General features: G+C 39.2%; 1 protein-coding gene across 1 annotated transcript; it reads left to right on the top strand.

The window, feature by feature from the left end:
* Positions 1–3780: 3780 nt before the first annotated feature.
* LOC108667313 (G patch domain-containing protein 1-like) lies at positions 3781–18203 on the top strand. The gene is made up of 15 exons (XM_018154333.2): positions 3781–3993; positions 5287–5356; positions 7954–8107; positions 8574–8728; positions 9096–9217; positions 9495–9730; positions 9884–10018; positions 10202–10329; positions 10655–10754; positions 11152–11362; positions 11639–11756; positions 14275–14344; positions 14651–14838; positions 15907–16096; positions 16746–18203. The coding sequence occupies exons 1-15, from the start codon at positions 3933–3935 to the stop codon at positions 18102–18104; spliced, it is 3297 nt and encodes a 1098-aa protein (XP_018009822.1). The 5' UTR covers positions 3781–3932; the 3' UTR covers positions 18105–18203.
* Positions 18204–19366: the final 1163 nt, after the last annotated feature.

Below are 19366 nucleotides of genomic sequence, written 5' to 3'. Positions count from 1 at the left end.
GGCTTCCAACCCAAACTACTAGAAGAGATTGCGACAATGCTTGCCATTCCTCGACCTATATTTTTACCTTTCTACCACGAACGGAATTTGCCGCCCGATTAGAAAGTGACTTATGCGACGCAACTCGCCACCTTCTTCCATCCATCGACTGGCTCTACCTGCTCACTTGATCTGCCACTCAAACTTCCTGCAACTTACGAGGTTAGGTTAGGTCCGCTCAGGTTTGTTTGGCTTGAAGAAATGTTACAGCTTGAGTAGGCTAGGCCGGAGTAGGTTAGGCCAGATGCAGTATGACCGATTGACCATGCAACAGGCCATGGGCCTATTTCTGCAACGCCGACACTTCTATTCTATTCTATGCTTAACTTTAGGATGCTTAAGCTGTGATTGTGGCCACACAGCGCCTTGCTTTAAAGCACTTGACTTAATAGGCTGCTAGGTCCTCCACGAGAAGTAATATGAACTAAAGTGGGAAGTAGATATAGCTGGCCATGCGGCCCCATTTTATTGTTGGTATTGTCTTGTAGCGTTAAGATCACGTTTACTTGAAACGACTCACCGGCTAGCAGAATGGGATCCAGTGGATGCGTGGATCCACCATCATTTCGTGTAAGCGTTTGGCATTGTCCTGCGTGAGCGAAAAGTGAGTTATTAGGAGCCGAATGAAATGGTGTTGGTGTCTGGTTGATGGTATAGAGATGACCTCACTTCAGGCCAACTATGACACCTGGACATGGTTATGGTTGGTGGACTTTCAGAACTTGCTTCAACTTGCAGTCCTCCGAATGAAATGTACTCTAATGGATCACAGATCTCAAACCAAGACTTAAACGGTTCAGTGTCAGAATGGGCAGCTGTGAGCCAAAGAAAAGCGTTTCCAGTTCAGTTTTATTCGTTATGTTTATGAAAGAAATACACGAAGCAGAGCCAAGATTGTTCTCACTGAATTTGCGATGACGCTACACAAATTTATAATACAGTGAATGCGATGTTAAGAAGTGTAGAGCTGCAGTATGCTTTTGGTAGTATTATTGGTGAAGTCGATGTGTAGTAGGTGCACGTTACTGATGTTAGCTATTCATGAGGAGACGACCGTATAATAAACTTTTGGAGTGCACGTTAACAAAAGACGTGACGTTGTACAAACATATTGAAATGCAAGTTAGTAAAATGAATTTTGTCTAATGGGAATGATTAGACATTCTTACGAATGCTTCGATGCATAAACTCGAAAGCTAACGTTTGCGGCCAAACCTGAAATTTGGAACCATCGTTTATCCACCGAAACTTAAAAACGACAAAAATTTAGTCGAGAGTGTTTAAAAGCAAGCAACGATTTTCTAATGATGATTCCTGATGGCAAACTTCATGAAAACGTTTATAAGATTGAAGATGAAGTTCACAAGGAATTTAAAAGCAAAGAAAAGGCCAAGAAAATTCACCATATCGATATTGAAAACGTTTCGGAGTCCAGCTCCATCATCAGTTCAACTAAACTAAAAATGAATAAAATCACTTTAAAAGTCAAAATTCAAAGACAAACATAAAACCTAAACAAGACCTAACATTATATCGAAATAAACAGGACTAGTTATGAACAACTTAGTCCTAGGGGTACGACATGAATATATAATCCTAGCGATTTACTATTTCCAGATTATATGAGCTAAACGCATTATTGAGACATGGTTTTCGTTTGAAGATATGTAGAGACTCCAAAATTCTCAAATCCGAGCAGCCAGAAGTGGAACGGAGTATCCTGAAATCACTCTCAGATACAGCCACGTCGCACTGTTCAGCATGGAGGCGCACGGAAGAATGAGGAGGCTTGGCGAGAGGCAAGTTAGAACGATAGCTCCTGCCACGGTGTTCAGAAACCCGGATGTAGAAGTTACGCGACGTCATTCCAACGTACGTAGATGCACAGCGTGCACAACAGAACTCATAGACCGGTTTGATCGCATCCGAGCAGGAATAACGTCCTTATACCTGAAGAAAGAACCAATTTTGAAATTTATTCATTTTTAGTTTAGTCGAACTGATGATGGAGCTGGACTCCGAAACGTTTTCAATATCGATATGGTGAATTTTCTTGGCCTTTTCTTTGCTTTTAAATTCCTTGTGAACTTGCGATATAAGCAGACTAATGATAGAAGTACTTATGAAGATGAAGTTTTTTAGTCTATGATATTGCCGTCTACGTGGCGATCTCGGTGCGGTAAATGAGTATTCTCGAGGTTTATACAAGGTTTTGGCAGAGCGCTCACAAGAGCAGACTAATTATTTGTTGCTGTCGTGCGCCCGAACCTAGAGTTTGGAAACGTCGTGTGGTCACCGAAATTTGAAAAAGGACAGAAATTTAATAGAGAGTATTCAAAGACGCGCAACAAGGATAGTTCCGAGCTTGAAGGGAAAGTCCTGTGAGGAAAGATTAAATATTATGAAGTTTCCAAGCCTCAGTTATCGACGTCTGCGTGGGGACCTCATTATAGAATAGAATAGAATAGAAGTGTCGGCGCTTAAGAAATAGGCCCATGGCCTGTTGCCGATTCTTGAACTTTTTGTGACTTGATTCACAAGGGATCCGGCCTCTGGAACCCGATCTTTCCATAGCTGACGATTGATTGAGATAGCTGCTGGACTTATTGTCTGTTCCGTAATTTGCTATGCATTTTAAGACTGAAAATATGCTCCTGCATAGCTTCGTCTAGTCTGTTTTTGAAGATGTTCATACTCGGAGCGTCAACGATGCTATCAGGTAGGCTGTTCCACATGTCAGTGACTCGAAGCGAGAAGAAATGTTGTCGCATGGATGTGTTCCAACGCTGTTTTTTTAGTTTATAGCCGTGGCCCCTGGTGTTGGTTCTTGTTTCAAATTCTAGTAATCCTTCTGGGACCTTGTATAAGTCATGAGTATACTTGTATACAGTACTTCAATGAGGTCCCCACGCAGACGTCGATAACTGAGGCTTGGAAGCTTCATAATCTTTAATCTTTCCTCATAGGACTTGCCTTTCAAGCCCGGAACTATTCTTGTTGCGCGTCTTTGAACACTCTCTACTAAATTTCGGTAAAATTGAAGCATACAAGTATACTCATGGCTTATACAAGGTCCCAGAAGGATTACTAGAATTTGAAACTAGAACCAACACCAGGGTCCACGGCTATAAACTAAAAAAACTGCGTTATAACACATCCAAGCGACAAAACTTCTTCTCGCTTCGAGTCACCGACATGTGGAACAGCCTACCTGACAGCATCGTTGGCGCTCCGAGTATGAACGGTTGAACGCCTTCAAAAACCGACTAGACGAAGCTATGCAGGAGCACAAGTTCAGTCTTAAAATGAATAGCAAATTACGGACCAGGCACTAAGTCCAGCAGCTATCTCAATCAATCGTCAGTTATGAAAAGATCGGGTTACAAAGGCCGGATCCCTTGTGAATCAAGTCACGAAAAATTCTGGAATCGGCAACAGGCCATGGGCCTATTTTCTTCAATGCCGACACTTCTATTCTATTCTAGACATATTAGGATAGATGTTCCTTTAACCTTTCGGTCACGGTAAGATTCCAGTGTGTTTTTTTTAATTAAAATTTATTTTGAAGTCTATGTCCACGCATCAATATGCAATGCGTGGCTTACGGCCGTTGTGAAGGCGGCAAGGCCTGATTCTGGAATGTCCTTTTTCAGTCACCACGTTCCAAATCCAAACCAATTTCTTTCAGCATTTTCCGGTAGAACGGATTTCTTCTTGTTTACGTACTTCCGGATACATTTTTCGGGAATCTTGATCTTCACTTAACTTGATGACTTGAGCCGTGTGCGTGTGGTCCTACATGGTGGACGACTTCATATCTTTAAAATCGGATCGACTACCACCGCCCATTATTAATTAACAGTGCGCACAATCGGTTAAGCAAATTCTCAATTATGAGTGATGACGAAGACGATTTTGCTTTTTATGGCACTGCTGTTGCTCAATTGGATGAAAGTAAGTTTGACGATATATTTTTATTTAAATAAATCAAAATTTTAAACTTAGTGCTTCAAAAACTGCAGTCAAAAATTTTTTCCTTACTTAAGTATTTATATAAACATGTGTTGCTGTTTATTTTATATTGTCCACTGACTCCACTCACTCCACTGTCCAGATCCTCTGAACTTCAAATGTGAATGATGATGTGAAAATTTGTGAATCAAAACACAAAAAATTATTTTCAAAATGATGAAAGCTGATTCTGAACTTTTGAAGAATTAGTATATTGCAACCAAAACTGGAAAATCAAGCAGAACTGCAGTAGCCACCTGGGATTCTAGCCTAGGAATGAGGAAAAAATTTAACTTGGTACTCACAGCAGAGTGCAGACTGCAGTGAGTGACAGAGAGCGCATTTTCTCGTCGACAAAAACTTGAGGTCACGGATGGACAGACAGACAGACAGATGGATGGACATGGCAAGCACAATAGTGCATTTTTTCCATAAATGAGAAAATACACTAAAAATGTCTGCTTGTAGACAATTTAACACATTTCAATAGCTAGTTGAAAAAACAAAGCAGCATAATTTTGCCTGTAATTTTTTCAAATTTTCTGTGCAATTATAGCTCATATAGTATGTAATTTTTGGGAAACTCCATCAGTTTTTCAAACTTCTAGATGGGAACTTGCAACTAATATGAAAAATGCCTATTATTTTTTGAGCTCTGAGACAGTGAGTCTGACTTGAGTTTAATGCCATTTTTGGAAAAAACCTGATTTTGGCTAGATTAGTTATTTCCTATCCTATTTGGGAATAAATTTACATGGTTAAACAAGGAGGTTTAAAATTCACTTGAAATATGTGACTATGAAGCAGCCAAATTTTTGTAAGAAGTCGTCATTCATACTTTTGGACTGTAAATATTTTATCATTTTAGGACCAACTGTTTGCATAGTGCATTGTAATTGTTAATAAAGTTTAAAATTTATAGAAATAAGTAGAAAATTAGCTAAAAAACATCTATTTTCTCAAACCAGTCTTATTACACAGCAGACTTCTTCTAATAATTTTTTTTAATTTTAAATTATTTTAAAGTGATAAAAATTATCACAAAGCCATAAAAATAATAAGTGTTACTGTGGTACTGCTATGTTTTATAAAATGGTATGAAGTGGACTAATAGTTTTAATTCATAATCTCATTAGAAAATATTAGTGAAGTTTAATTATTTTGAGGATACAAAATTTAATTAGGATACAAAATTTTAAGCTAGATTAATTAATTCTATTCATGTAATTTTTTCAGATGACATTGTTGCAAAGAAAGCCCCTAGACTGGAGGACCAAACTGTCGCAGATAAGCAAGGAAGGCGACGGTGAGTTTCTACAATCTTATAACATCCTCATCCCAGCTTAATAATTTGCCACATCATAATTATTCACATAGTTTAGGTACTTTAATTCTCAAAATGGAACATTTTATTTTTATTTACACTCAGATATTCAGGAAATGCCAGAAACAATCATCAAAGTTTTGTCTGAGCAATACTTACTTCTTTTCTCATGTTTATAGTAGTCATATGAATCCAATATATTATTGTTACAAATAAGTAATATGTATATCAATGTTACCTCTCTCATTTTTAGCCTTTTTTGATTGTGATTAGCATTAACTTAACTATTTTAATGAAAGCTAAAGGATGCAGCAGGAAAAAATAAAACAAAAAAACTATTCCACAAATCAGTTTAAATAATTTTGGATGCACAGATCACTGTACCAATTTCATTATCATGCTGCTCTGAAGATTGCATCTATCAAAAGACTGTGGTCATTGTCTAAGCACTGTTTGAGCATATTATTGAAGTGTCAAGCTTTACCTGAAGCTCATCCAACTTCATTTTAGTGACAGAATTGTCAAATATTTCGTCACTTTGTCAAACACATCAAGTGTAAAAACTGCTCATGGTTGATTGTTGTAGGCAATAGGCATCAAATAGTGCCATACTAAGAATTGGAAATCAACCAAAGTAGCCAAATCTTTAGAGCAGTGGTTCCCAAACTTTTTCAGGCTGGCGCCCCCTTTGGCCCCCTAGTGAATTTCTAGCGCCCCCCACAGACATACGCCACTCTCTTGAAATTTAGTATGCTGAAATTTTAAAAGATGAAGGTTAAACACAAATGTGTATTTGGCAAATAGAACCCCATTTAGTGAACCAATATGTTTTTCAGCTGTTTTAACTGTTTCAGCACTAGAAGCCAAGGACGTCATGGGCAAATTTATGGCCGGACTCGTGGCCGGTCTCACGACCAATCTCCAAATTCAATTATCAAGCAAATATCTCCCAAACAAATGAACGCAGCTCTATGAAACTTGGAACACGCATTCATCAGAACCTAACGGTGATGTTTAGCTTGTAAATTTCTTAAATTTCACCTTCATTCGTGAGTTGCGCGTATATTGCGAAACAGGCCAAAATTCGCATTGATCAAAGAATTTCTTCGAACTATTGAACAGATTTGAACGAAATTTTGAATATACATTCCTAACTACCAAGCGGTGATTTTTTAGATTATAATTTTTTTTCGATTTACCTTCGTTTGCGAGTTTTTTTCATTTCACCGTCATTCTTGATTTCACACTTCCTTATATTCGGCCCGTATCGCCGGGTAATTTGTCTCTTAAATTCGCGGCGATCAAGAAATTTCTTCTAAAATACAGAACGAAACTTTGTATAAAAATACATAACCTCTCAACAGTGATGTTTAGCTCGTGACAATTTTTCCATTTTGCTTTCGTTTGCGAGTTAATAATAATCTGTTCAGTAGTTTGGAAAAAAAATTCTTGATTACTGCGAATTTAAGCACGAATTGCTGCTTAAATCACGAATGAAGGTGAAATGAAAAAAAAAAAATTGCGAACGAAGGCACAATCGAAAAATTTTTAGTTAAGACTGTAAATTCAGAATTTCGTTCGAATCTGCTCAGTAGTTTGGAAGAAATTACTTGATCACTGTGAATTTCAGCCCATATTGGCATATAACTATGGCAAAAACGAACGATGGCAAAATTCAAACAATTTTCACGAGCAAAACATTACCGTTAGGTCCTAATGAATACGTGTACCAAGTTTCATCAAGTTAAGTTCATTAGTTTGATATATATTCTTTGATCATTGAATTTGAAAATTGGCAGTGAGACCGGCCTTGAGTCCGGCCGTTAATTTGTCCAAGACGTAAACCCAGGAGAGCTAGGTTAAAAAAAAAAACAGAAAAAAACCATCGCTGGGAGTCATGTGCTGCACGTGTTGTGTACAAATCGTCTAACAAATGTTCGAACTTCTGACATTGACTTTGGACAGCCGCCCCCCATATCGCCCCCCTACCGACCTCTTCTTTCTTATCGCCCCCCAAAATCTTTCCACCGCCCCTAGGGGGGCGATATCGCCCACTTTGGGAACCACTGCTTTAGAGTATTCAAGGGAGGTGTGGAGTGACACTTTCCCTTCCCTTATCACTATGGGAGTGACAAGGTAGCCAGAGAAGTGTTTCCCAAACAATTCTATCATGGCTGATGATGTAATGGGCCATGGCTTCATGTTGTTGATACTACACATCCTTGACATTCATTTCTGTCAGATGTGGAAGTAAAAAGCCTAAAAAACCTTCCTGTATTAAAATACATTCAATTTTGGTTTGGTGAAGTTAACTTAAATTTTCAGTACTCCCTTGTAGAATGATATCACTGAAATACTAGTGACTCAGTGATGCAAAGATTAAAAAATGTACTCCAACAGTGCTTAGACAATGGCAGCCTTCATTTGATTGATGCAATTTTCTGGCCTGATGTAAAGGTTTGCTCTGTTATTATTGTTATTGTTTATACTTTATATGTAAATGTTTGCACCATAATTATCACACAAATTATCTTTATTTACAATAAAACTCACAAAAGGTTTGTTTCTTATATTTACAGATTCCATGGTGCATTCACCGGAGGCTTTTCTGCTGGTCACTTTAATACAGTGGGTAGTGTGGAGGGCTTCACTCCATCAACATTCACATCATCCAGATCTGAGAGAAATAAGGATAAAGTGGCCCAAAATGTTGAAATGTTCATGGATGAAGAAGTGAGTTTTAATCTTGTAAAGCTATATAGGTATGCCTTATAACAGTAGACCTGATTTAAATTGCTGTTGCTCTTGATTTTGTTCTCTGAAAATGTGAAATGCCATGTCCATAGTATTCAAACTTTATTGTTACAATTGGTTAAACAATCACTACCTAATTATTATCACATAAACCTCATTTAATGCTGAAGAATTAAAAAAAGTTGGATTTTCTGGCAATGACAGAATGGCTTTGCTGATGTCTATTCATAACATCTACAACCTTTGTAAACTGTTTTACGATCTCCAATTCAGTGTTCTGTTGAACAATGATGATGTCTGGATTTCTGCTAGAGAATTCCCTGCCTTATGCAGTAGTAACTTGGGTGCTTTTTCCTTTTTGTAACTGGAAAATGTGATATTTTTATGTGATTGAAATGATGAATGCTGCAACATTTTTAAATTAACTAATAACAAAATTTTGCAGGACATGAGTGCTCATGGCATTGCAGCGCAACGACTTCAACCAATAGCAGATTATGCTGGTGGCAGCAGCAGTGATGGCAAGAGGAAGCGGATCATGCCCAGCACAGGACCAATTCCTGGAATTCCTGTTCTGCTCGACATCACCACTGATCCATGGTAGGGTCTGGGCTCAGAAACTGCTTAGTCATAAAGGTATTAAATTTTTGTTCAACATAGTGAAAGATATTACTGGTATGTTGTGAGGTGATGTCAGTATTCTTTATAATCATTCTCGAAACAATGGATAAATTTGGATAAATTTTTAATGTCCGGTACCCTATCAATGAAATGTAAAAAACCCAGTTTGCTACTCCCATTAACTCAACACTGATTATCAAAACCCCAATGTAATTTGAAATACACTCAATCATTTTTAAAATTAACATTCTGATTTCTGAAGCCCTAAATATAACAAATTACCATTCTGTTAATGTAAATCCAACGACGAACCTCACAATGGGTGAATTAATATTTTTTTATACAGCAAAAGTGTGGGCGTTCGTCTCCTACGCAGCTTGGGTTGGCGAGAAGGACAAGGAGTTGGGCCGCGTCTTTCACACCGAGAAAAGAAGAGGAAAGGCAAAAAATTTTCACATTCTTCTGCAGGTGCGTTTACAATTCTTACTTGTTGATCACAGCGTCATCACCCACTATACTTCTAAGTTGCCGGTACCAAAATGGACAAAACACACACAATTCTTACTGGTGTCAAAAGATAGTTACCCAGGCAGCTACTCTTTCAATTGATTCTTGAGCTGGAAAGGTGTAGCTGTTCTAATAATTTAAAACACTTGATATCTCTATTCCAATGCCTTCAATGATGAATGCATTTCGACTGAAAATTCACCGCACTTCGCAGTTTATTTTGTTTAATTTCTAACAGTGGATGGTCCCGGAAATTCGGATTCCGACTCAGAGTTGCCTGCCGGCTATTCCAACGTGACGTTTGCCCCCGAAGAAGCAGGGTCTGCTCAATTAGCTGTTTTAGAAAACAAGGACAACACTTTTGGATTGGGTTACAAGCCTTTGAGTCGCGATAACATCTTGGGGAGAAAAGTGCGCGAATCGCAGCCTTTTTCTGTCTCAGAGAAGAAGAAAACAATGACCATCAAAGGACAGGTAACTGCATGAATTATTACCTATATTCGGGATTTCTTCTAGTTGTGGTTGGTTAAACGTGTTGTTCGAATATCGCAAATTTCATCAGTTGTCTCATATTGGCTTTAGTTCTCTGAATTCACTTGGTATCTCTCATGCACCTAAATATTTTAGGCGTTTGGCGTCGGTGCCTTTGAAGAAGAAGATGAAGACATATATGCTCAAGAAGACTTATCTGACTACAACTTTACATTGGGTGGGTCAGCAACTGCCGTTACAAAAACATCGAGCACAAACAGCAACATCAGCGTGAGTTTAAAGGATCGATGTAAAAAAATGCTTCTCTTAGATTTCTCGACAATTTAATGATTGAATTTGCAGTAATTAAACAATGTAGATGGTGGTTGAAATTACTTTCCATTCTAAGATGTTTTTTAGCTATAAGAAACCGGTTTTCGTTATCCCTTACGATTAAGTTGCTGTATCGCCTAGGTTGGGTCTGTGTGCGAAATTCTGGAAGGTTTCGTGCTAAGCAAGTCCTCGGAAGCACCTCCGGCTGAACCTTCCTTGCCGGCTTTACCTCCAGGGTTTGTGCCTCTGCACAAACCTCTCAGGAAACGGTGAGTTCATTTATCATTGAATTTTATAACTTTGCCTTGACTTTTCGTGAAGGAAGATATTTTTCAACTTCCTCTGACGTAACTTGGATATCTTACTTCGAAAATATTAGAAAAACTAATGTCATTTGCGAGATTACGAAAAAGTGGTAGATGCAAGCACCGTGTGTTAAAGCATCTTGCTTCTCAAAAACAAGCCACAGCGTTCATATTTGTTGAATAATTAATGGGACAAAGAATCAATTACATTAGCGTATATTGACAATGGAAGATACGTAACATCCTTTTAAAATTTGTGCTCTGAATCTAACACTCTTGATTTTCCTAGGTTTTCAGGTCGTAGTCACGAGCAGCGCGGACTGGGACGCCACGACTTGACTTATCACGACCGCTACCGCATAATGGCGGGCAGCGAAACTAGTGTCGAGGTCAGAACCTATCTTCCTGGGCCGTACTATCACAACTTGCTTGAGTAACTTAGCGGTCTAAGTACACTTGGCGGTCTAAGTACACTTAGCATTCTAAGTACAGTACACTTGGCGGTCTAGGTACACGTAGTGGTCTAAGTACACGTAGCGGCCGATTTCTCATCGTTGAATGGTGGGCTTGGCTTGAAAAGCCGTTAGTGATTGGCTGAAGGTTTTCCTATTTCCTATTTTTTTACAGTACGACCCTTGATGTCCATCGGCTACATTCAGACTAAAATTGTACCAGATGTGAATTGAAAATTTGAAATGAGATACTATTGACGATGTGACTTATCAGCGCTTAGCTGAATTTATATTGCAGTGATGATTTACTTTTTCCGGCCATTTCACTCTCCAGGTGAGAACTGGCGTAAAGGGCGCACAGCCTCCTGTCGTGAGAGCCTCTACGCCTCCTGATGAAAGAGTCTCATCGCCTCTTCCTCCTGAGCTTTTCTCAGACGAGGCCCAGCCTTCGAAAGCTGGAGCTCAGTATCAGCCATTCAGCAGCGATCCTCAAAAGCAGAAGAGATACGAGCTCTTCCTCAGGATGACCGAGAAAGGCCTTAAAAGTAAGTATGTTTCTTATTCACACCCAGAGCATGCATGTAACAGCAGGGCCAATTAAACCGTACCTTTACGCTTGCACGTAAGTAGGAGTGTAACTTCAGATTTGAACTGATGCTTGCGGTAGTAATAGTTTTTGTTTAAAATTTGTACAATCGTTATTATCGCTTTAAAAATTGATAGTAATGAATGATAAGTGACATCTTTTTTGTCTAGCCCCGGACTTTTTGTATTTTTTTTTCAGTATCACGTTATTCATTAAAGTGTATTATTTGGCGCAGGTCGTTACAACGAGACGCAGCCTGCGTCTTTGACGGAGTGGGAGCGTGACCGGGAAATTCAAGAATTTGAACGCGCTGCTTTACTCTACAAGCCTCTTACGTTTGCTATGGCAACAAGGTAAGGATGCGTTTTATACTTGTCAAAAATGTGACCCTTTCCAATGTCTGCATTCGTTGACTTGCAGTCAATAAATCATTTGTTCGATCTATGCTGTCTAGTCGAAATTGACACGTTGTCTGATCAGGGGATGAAAAAATTTATCCTTAAAATATCCCTCACATACAGACAATAATCCGCTCTTCCCTGGCGTAAAAGCTATGTGATTTTTTACCACTGCAAAACATCATTAAATATTTCAAGATTGTATTATATAATAACCAAGACAATGTTCTTACTTACTATAGCATCGTAGCCGAGTTTTATTAATATTTTCGTTTAAACTTCTATGACGTTTGCCATTGGCATCTCACTTCTGCTTGAAAGAATTTCATTGAATAAATGTTACCAGAAAGCACTCGAAACGGATGCTAATTTCTCGTGCTAGAATCCGAATTAGCAATAGCTATATTAATCGAGCTATCTCTTGACAAACGTCAGTTAGCTTGCAACACAGGAACGCACTCCATAACGTCGATGTCAGTTACCCGTGGTAGCCTCAAAAGCAAAGCGATCTTTCAGCGCCCGAGAATCAGGCTTGGCAGTTAACAGCATTTCTCCCGTCAATTTGTCAGTGCGGCGATGCTCTTTAAAGCCCAGCGCTCATCAACTGCCAATGCCTGAGGACGCCTGTCACTCGGAGAACCTGTGTAAACACATGCCTTAGCTGCACCGCTGCCTGCGCTCTCTGCCTCGTGCCTTAGCTGCACCGCTGCCTGCGCTCTCTGCCTCGTGCCTTAGCTGCACCGCTGCCTGCGCTCTCTGCCTCGTGCCTTAGCTGCACCGCTGCCTGCGCTCTCTGTCTCGTGCCTTGGATGCACCGCTGCCGGCGCTCGCTATCTTTTCCCAAACTTTCTTACCGCGAGCAAAAGCTCTTTTCTATTACTTACTTAAATGCCTTACTTTTAGTATTCGCGTAAATGTAAACTGATATTTTCGTTAACTCTTAACTGTGAATGCAGCCAAGCAGCTCTGTAATATTTCCACAGACAGTGATTACACGTGGCATATGTCTGCAACTACTCAAAAATTATTTTGCAAATTTTTTGTGTTCTGAAAATTGGTCTGATCGTCTTTTGATCTACCTCACAAACTGCCATTGCTTCCAATTCTTTATTTGACTGTTGGAAATTATCATTAGGATTTTAATTTTGTTAGATAATTACTGTCTTCACCTGGGAAGCGTCTCGGTTAAAATGGGTAGATATTTCTTATATTACATGAAGAGGCGTCGAAAGGATACATTGACGTGTTGGTTAGTTATTTCCCCGTAATCATTTGAATTTAGTAAACCTTAAACTGGTCTGAATAAAAAATTTCTCTTTTACTGGAAAGTCTTTCGTGTGATATTGTTGAAACTTCATTCAGAGTGTTTTTAGACCAATGCAAATTCAGTTCTCTGAATTAAAATTTACCTGTGAAAAACGTAAAGTACGGCAGGCTGATTTTTAAGCGCCGTGTTGTAGCGAGACTCAGATATGAATAATACGGCGAGGGAAGCTCCCCTATTACCAGTGTTTTGCTGGCTCTCACGCCTGCCGCTTACTGATGGATGGCTGTACGTAGTTATTTGAAACGAACGAGGGCCGTGGACTTTACTCTTACTGCATGGTATTGATGAGCGGCCGTAACTGCTAGTAAATATTGCTCATTAATGTCACTGAAATGGCTGTTAGTTACTACAGAAAAATTTTATGGAGTTTTTTTAAGATTTATAAAGCAAGTCACGACAAAAAATGAAGCCCGTTCGAGACTTTTAACGACAGGAAAAAATACGATTTCAAATGATTTTTCATCGTTCTTTCATTAAGAGTGGTGCGATCTTTTCAATTAAATGTTTAGTTAGGCATCTCAAAGTCGTTGTTAGTTTGAAGTAAAGTTTCTTGTCTGTAAGGTTAATTAGTCCGTAATTGTTCATATTTACTCCTGCGTTCTCATTAATTCCTCGAAAGGAAATTTTAATTCCTCGTCCATGTCTTATTGGATTAGGTTGATGCTGTTCCCGTGACCTGCATAAGTAAAGGCTGTAGCCGCCGAGTTATTATGAGGGTGTGGCTCTCATTAGCCTGCGCTGCCGCAACGCTTTGATGCTCAACGTATTGAACGCGGCCTTGATTTACCCTTTAATCCTTACGTCGTATACTTGCTTTACGTCAGCTCGTAGCTCCTCACATGGTCTCATTAGCGTTTTTCTATTTTTTTTAAGCATATCGTTAACCAATCGGGCAATTACTGGAAAATTTACACCGAAGACAAGTGTGTTTTTCAAGGATTTTTAATTTTCCCTATCACTGGCTATCAGCATATTTTGATAGTTGGTTTGGACTTCAGACGAAATTGGCATGTAGTGGCAGCGACTAATTGTAAATAACTAATTGAAAGGTTGTTCAAACATATAGAATAATGCTTGAATTGTAGTGATATCAAGATATTGCCTGCAAATCCGTCTAATCTCATTTTGACTATTTGCTAATTTCAGATTTGTCTCGAGCTCTGTGGGAGAGAGTACTCCGTTGTTGAAAGATGGCCTCAACATGAATATTAAAAAGGTGGGTAATTAATACACGAGGCCTCACGATCTAAAATACGCAATCACTTGCTAACATCAGACATTTGGTTTTATTTCCAATTTACGGCCAAAAAATTGCTCTTTCTTTTCCACAATTATGAGTTAAAATATCACATTCAAATTCTGTTTTTCATTCTCGCGAGACGTCTCGTGTACAATCGATAGACTAACTTAACTGAAATTTGTTTCGTTTTTCTTAAGTACAGGTACGAAGAGATAAAATTGATACGTTTTCCGCGTGTACAGTTGCACCTTGATAAAATTTGTACATTTTTCGCGAGTACAGGTAAATCCTCAGCTGACGCCGAAGCAGGAGTCTGTATTGGAGGACACCTCCACTTCTGCCGCCAGCAGTGATCCGCGTATGCAAGCTGCGAGCAACGCCATGTTCGGTAAACTGACGCTCTCCGTGATGCAGTGGCATCCTGACAAGACGCTCTGCAAGCGCTTCAACGTGCCACATCCTTTCCCAGAGTGAGTGGAATACGATATATTTATATACGTTTGGTTTATCTTTATAGTTCTAGTAACTGGGTGGCTATCGGTGGGAATGATGGTTTTAGGAACATGGGTGATAATCGGTGGGAATGATGGTTCTAGTAACTGTTAATTGTAGTAACTGTTGGTTCTAGTAACTGTTGGTTCTAGTAACCAAAGGTGGGCAGTAGCGCGCTACAGTAGCGGCCGCTACTAGTGGCCGCTACATTTTCAGTAGCGGTAGCGGTGCTACATTTAATCAATTATAGCGGTAGCGGTAGCGCCCGCTACATATTCAAGTAACGATACGAGGTTTTACCGCTACAGCGCTACCGCTACATTTATAGATAAAGCCTTTAGATTTTACTTAATAGTATTAAATATTATTTAAAAATCAGCAGATACATACATAATATAAATTACAGAATGAAACTGTACGAAAGATTTCAGTGTAATGTTGTCAACCTCAGCCTGTTACTAGTGTCAACATGTTAGTTGTTAGTCCAGAGGTGGGCAGTAGCGCGCAACATTTAAGCAATTGTAGCGGTAGCGGCCGCTACATTTCAAAGTAGCGCTGCCCAGCTCTGCTAGTAACTGTTGGTTCTAGTAACTGTTGGTTCTAGTAACTGTTGGTTCTAGTAACTGTTGGTTCTAGTTACTGTTGGTTCTAGTAACTGTTGGTTCTAGTAACTGTTGGTTCTAGTAACTGTTGGTTCTAGTATCTGTTGGTTCTAGTATCTGTTGATTTCTAATTCTTATCTAGTTTGTGAGCCTAGTGACTTTGAGATGAACTGCTTGTTCAATTTGATTGTTTTGATTTGACGAACTCAATATTGTAATAAATCGATGTCACCCAAATGTTCCTCGCCTCGCATTCATTGTTCTCACACCGTAATCACATCTCCTGGGCCTATACTTTCAAAAAAAGTTAGGAGATCGTAAGTTCATCAGCCAATCATTGACGACCTTTCAAGCAAAATTCTTCAATCATAGACAAGAAAAAAAGAACGTAAGTACTTACGTTCACTTAGCGAGTTTTGAAAGTATGGCCTCTGATCGCTTCAGCTCTCGCCACGTTGGTGTGATGTCTTCGTCTGGCAAGAGTGGCACAAGAGACGGGCTTGATGTCCTGCGCGTTGCGTCGCCCTCACGACCTCCGCCGGTCGCTGCCACCACGACCTCTTCAGTCGCCGCTGTCACGGTCCCCTCCAACGAAGATCTGGAGCCTGAGACGCCGGAGACTTACGGCTTGAAGGTGGGACGAAAAATACAAACTCATCGAGCGGTCAGCATTGGAGCTGATGTGTCATTAGCCAAAATTTCACCAAATATCAAATCAAAATCATCCGAGAACTTCCGTGGTTTGAGAGTGAAAAACAATGGTTATTTTGAAAACATGTCGCACTATGAAGCTAGCTGAACAAACTGAAACGTACGGTTGCAAATGAAAGTAAATATCGCAAACATTTATTTGTTTGCGAAGGATTCCGTGATGACCTTTACGAAAAATTTTGAAATTTGTTCATAGGAAACTGAAAATTTAGAATGATGAGAATTTGTTTTACTAGTAAATTCCATAAGTGATCATCGTAATTACCAAACATTATATTCGTGTTATGATGCAGCATTTTTGTGTTAACCATACCTTGCTTTAGCTGCGAGAAGTTTGAAGGAAAGTTCCTTATTATAGATAATATTTATAAAATGTATGAAATATTGAATTTCTATTAAAAATTTTCTAGCTTCATTTGGGTTGAAAATTACACTCTGTAAGTCGCAAACTCTCATGCTCACAGAAAATTAATTATATAGTGCTAGATTTTTTTTCGTTGATGATCCCTCTCCTGACGAACATAATCCCTCTCTGACAAACAAGCATTAATTCAGTCGTCATTATTCTCCAGGTATCGGTTACAGGGCCTCCGACTATTGACCTCTTCAAGGCTATTTTTCAAGACTCGTCGTCCTCATCGAGCGACTCTGAAAGTTCTGAACCAGAAAATAAAAAGCTTGAATTGCCAAATTCGTCCAAGTCTCTTCGCAATGCTGGTGAAAATGAACGAAAATTGGACGAACCATCGCAGCGAACTCGGAAGAGTCGATTTGAACCGCGTGATGAAGATGATCTTGAATTTCAACCTCCTAAGCAAATTTTGAGCAATGAAGACTCTGGCGACAAGGGAGATACCTTGATTGTACCTCCAAAACACATATTTGTGTCTCAGAAAAGCAAAGGCGACGGAGATGATGCTAAGATTGAAAACGGTTCTGAAAAGATTGATAAGAAGAAAAAGAGATCGGCGTCTGTGGTTAAATCCAGTCTTAGTTTCGTGGTTGAGTCTGACCACAGCGATGAAGAAACTGCGAAAAATTCTTCCATCCAAACCAGCAGTTCCAAACATTTATTGTTATCTCGGTCTGAAAAAGATAATGGTGATCGAAAGCAAATGGCTTTACGTGAACACTCGGACCCTGACAGATATCCAACGATGGCAACAAAATCTTCCAACAGCGAGCATGCTTCGATATCGGCAAATAACAAACAAAAATGCAGTAAAAATAATGTTGATGATGAATCAGTTAGAACGAATTCGGAATTTCATTCTTCAAACAGAAGGGGATTCGAACAGCAGGCTACTGATGCTGGTATGGGCCATGGTTCTATTTCTCGCTCAGGCCAAACTTATCCACACGAGAAAAATGCGGCTAGTAACTCCAGGTCTCCGTCGGAGTTGGTGACGAAGCCTACCCAGTCTCGAGCAGGTGGAATTTTTGCCAACATCGATTTTGCAGAACTCAACAAGTACCGAGAATTAATTTCTGATCCTCCAGATGATAAGGCCTCGATTGATAAAACTGAGAGCCGAGATAATCCTTCAGATAAAAGCACAAGAACTGAAACTAGGCCACAGATAAAAAGTACGTCCGAGTCAGTGCGTCGAGTCCTCGAAAGCTCGTCTGACGACTCAAATTCGTCTGTTGACTCCAGCGACGCGTACGGCGCTGCGCTGCCGCCAAATTTTGTCAGTCCGTTGCAGGTTATACGTGAGGGGAAGAAGAAAGCTGTTCCTGGTATAAAGAAATTTGATGACACGAAGCTCGTTGAAAGAACTAAAGAACATGCAGACCACAAAAAGAAGAAGAAGAAGAAGAAAGAAAAGAAGAAGCATAAGCACAAATCCCGCAAAGAAAATAAAAAATCTTCTAAAGAGAAGAAAGCGAGAAAAAATCTAAGTGAGAGCTCGGACTCCTCTAGCGAATAAGACTTGAAAATATCAATGTAAAATTTTGTTCTCAGCTGTTTATTTTGAGTGTGACGTATATGATAATTGTCACTGATTAATAAACTCCTGAAGTCCTTTCAATTATATATCTTTACCTACTTATTAGAAAAAACTTCGGCAGCTCGATGAAGAAAAGGATGATCATTGCTCTGCAAACCTTTTAAAATGAAAGCATTCGCATTTAATGGTTCAAATTCACATGGCACTTTTGGCGAAAATTCCATAGCGAATTGTTGCGAATATTTTCCATTTATCTTATCTTAATCAGCCCCAGTTAGAAGGTATAAAATGTTCTCGCTTCTAGTCAGATTTTTTATGTTTCTTTGTTATTCAATACATTTTTTTCTAAGCATAACTTTTTAAAAATTGATTTCGTCGTAGCCGCTCAGCCGGGATTTTATTCCAACATATTCTAATTCATTCAACTGTCAGCCAATCATATAAGTATGACCTTATCATTCATACCGATATAAAAGGCAGAACAAATAAGATTTCTGCGATGACTTCCTCGTCTTCGCATCTCTGGCCGCAAACTTGGAACAAATAGAGTAGCGTGGGAGCAGCAGTCGCCGACAACACGATACTCGATGTCGCTTCAATAAATAGTAAATGTTCGATTGCACTGATTTTAATCCGTTTATAAAAAATTTATGAATACAGCGCAAAGAAAAACTTGAACAACAAAGTTGAGTCGAACTTGTGGGGTTGAATGCGATTACTGTTTTAAGGTATTAAACCAACATTGCCGCCGAGGAATAAGGCACTACTCGACAATACAACTAACTTCGCCACATATCACCGGCCTTCAAAAGAAACGATCAATATTGTTAACAAAACTAACCCACAACTTTCTAGCGCGATCGAAAAAGATTCGTAGTTATTATGTGACAATCGAACTCTGCAAATCGTAATTCTGACAACCATTATACGGCTTTAGTGACGAGCGGCGAGGTAAGTGAAGTATCTGCAGAGTGGCGACTTATGTATCATTGAAGGCGACGTCATTTTTAATGCCCTAATATAAACGATATTTTCCAAACAACTCGACACCTCGCGTTCTTGCCGAAAGCTTCCCAATTGTATCCTACCTGATCTTGTATCCTACCTGACCTTTCAGTCTATTGTATTGTAGGACCTGACCTTTCAATATGTAAAGTCCAGTAAGAATTCTGCGATTTTGAGATAACTAACATCGGCAAGAAACTTTGCAATATCAAATACGAAAGTTCATCCATTGTATC

The sequence above is a fragment of the Hyalella azteca genome, unplaced genomic scaffold (assembly GCF_000764305.2).
Source record: "Hyalella azteca isolate HAZT.00-mixed unplaced genomic scaffold, Hazt_2.0.2 contig17970, whole genome shotgun sequence".
Taxonomy (NCBI): domain Eukaryota; kingdom Metazoa; phylum Arthropoda; class Malacostraca; order Amphipoda; family Hyalellidae; genus Hyalella; species Hyalella azteca.
The sequence above is the reverse complement of the archived record's forward strand: the minus strand, read 5'-3'. Positions and strand labels throughout refer to the sequence as shown.

Coding starts and splice junctions, on each gene's coding strand:
- LOC108667313 (XM_018154333.2), top strand. CDS start 3,933: ATGAGTGATGACGAAGACGATTTTGCTTTTTATGGCACTGCTGTTGCT. Junction 9,218..9,494: donor ATTTTCACATTCTTCTGCAG/GTGCGTTTACAA, acceptor AATTTCTAACAG/TGGATGGTCCCGGAAATTCG. Junction 16,097..16,745: donor CGGAGACTTACGGCTTGAAG/GTGGGACGAAAA, acceptor ATTATTCTCCAG/GTATCGGTTACAGGGCCTCC.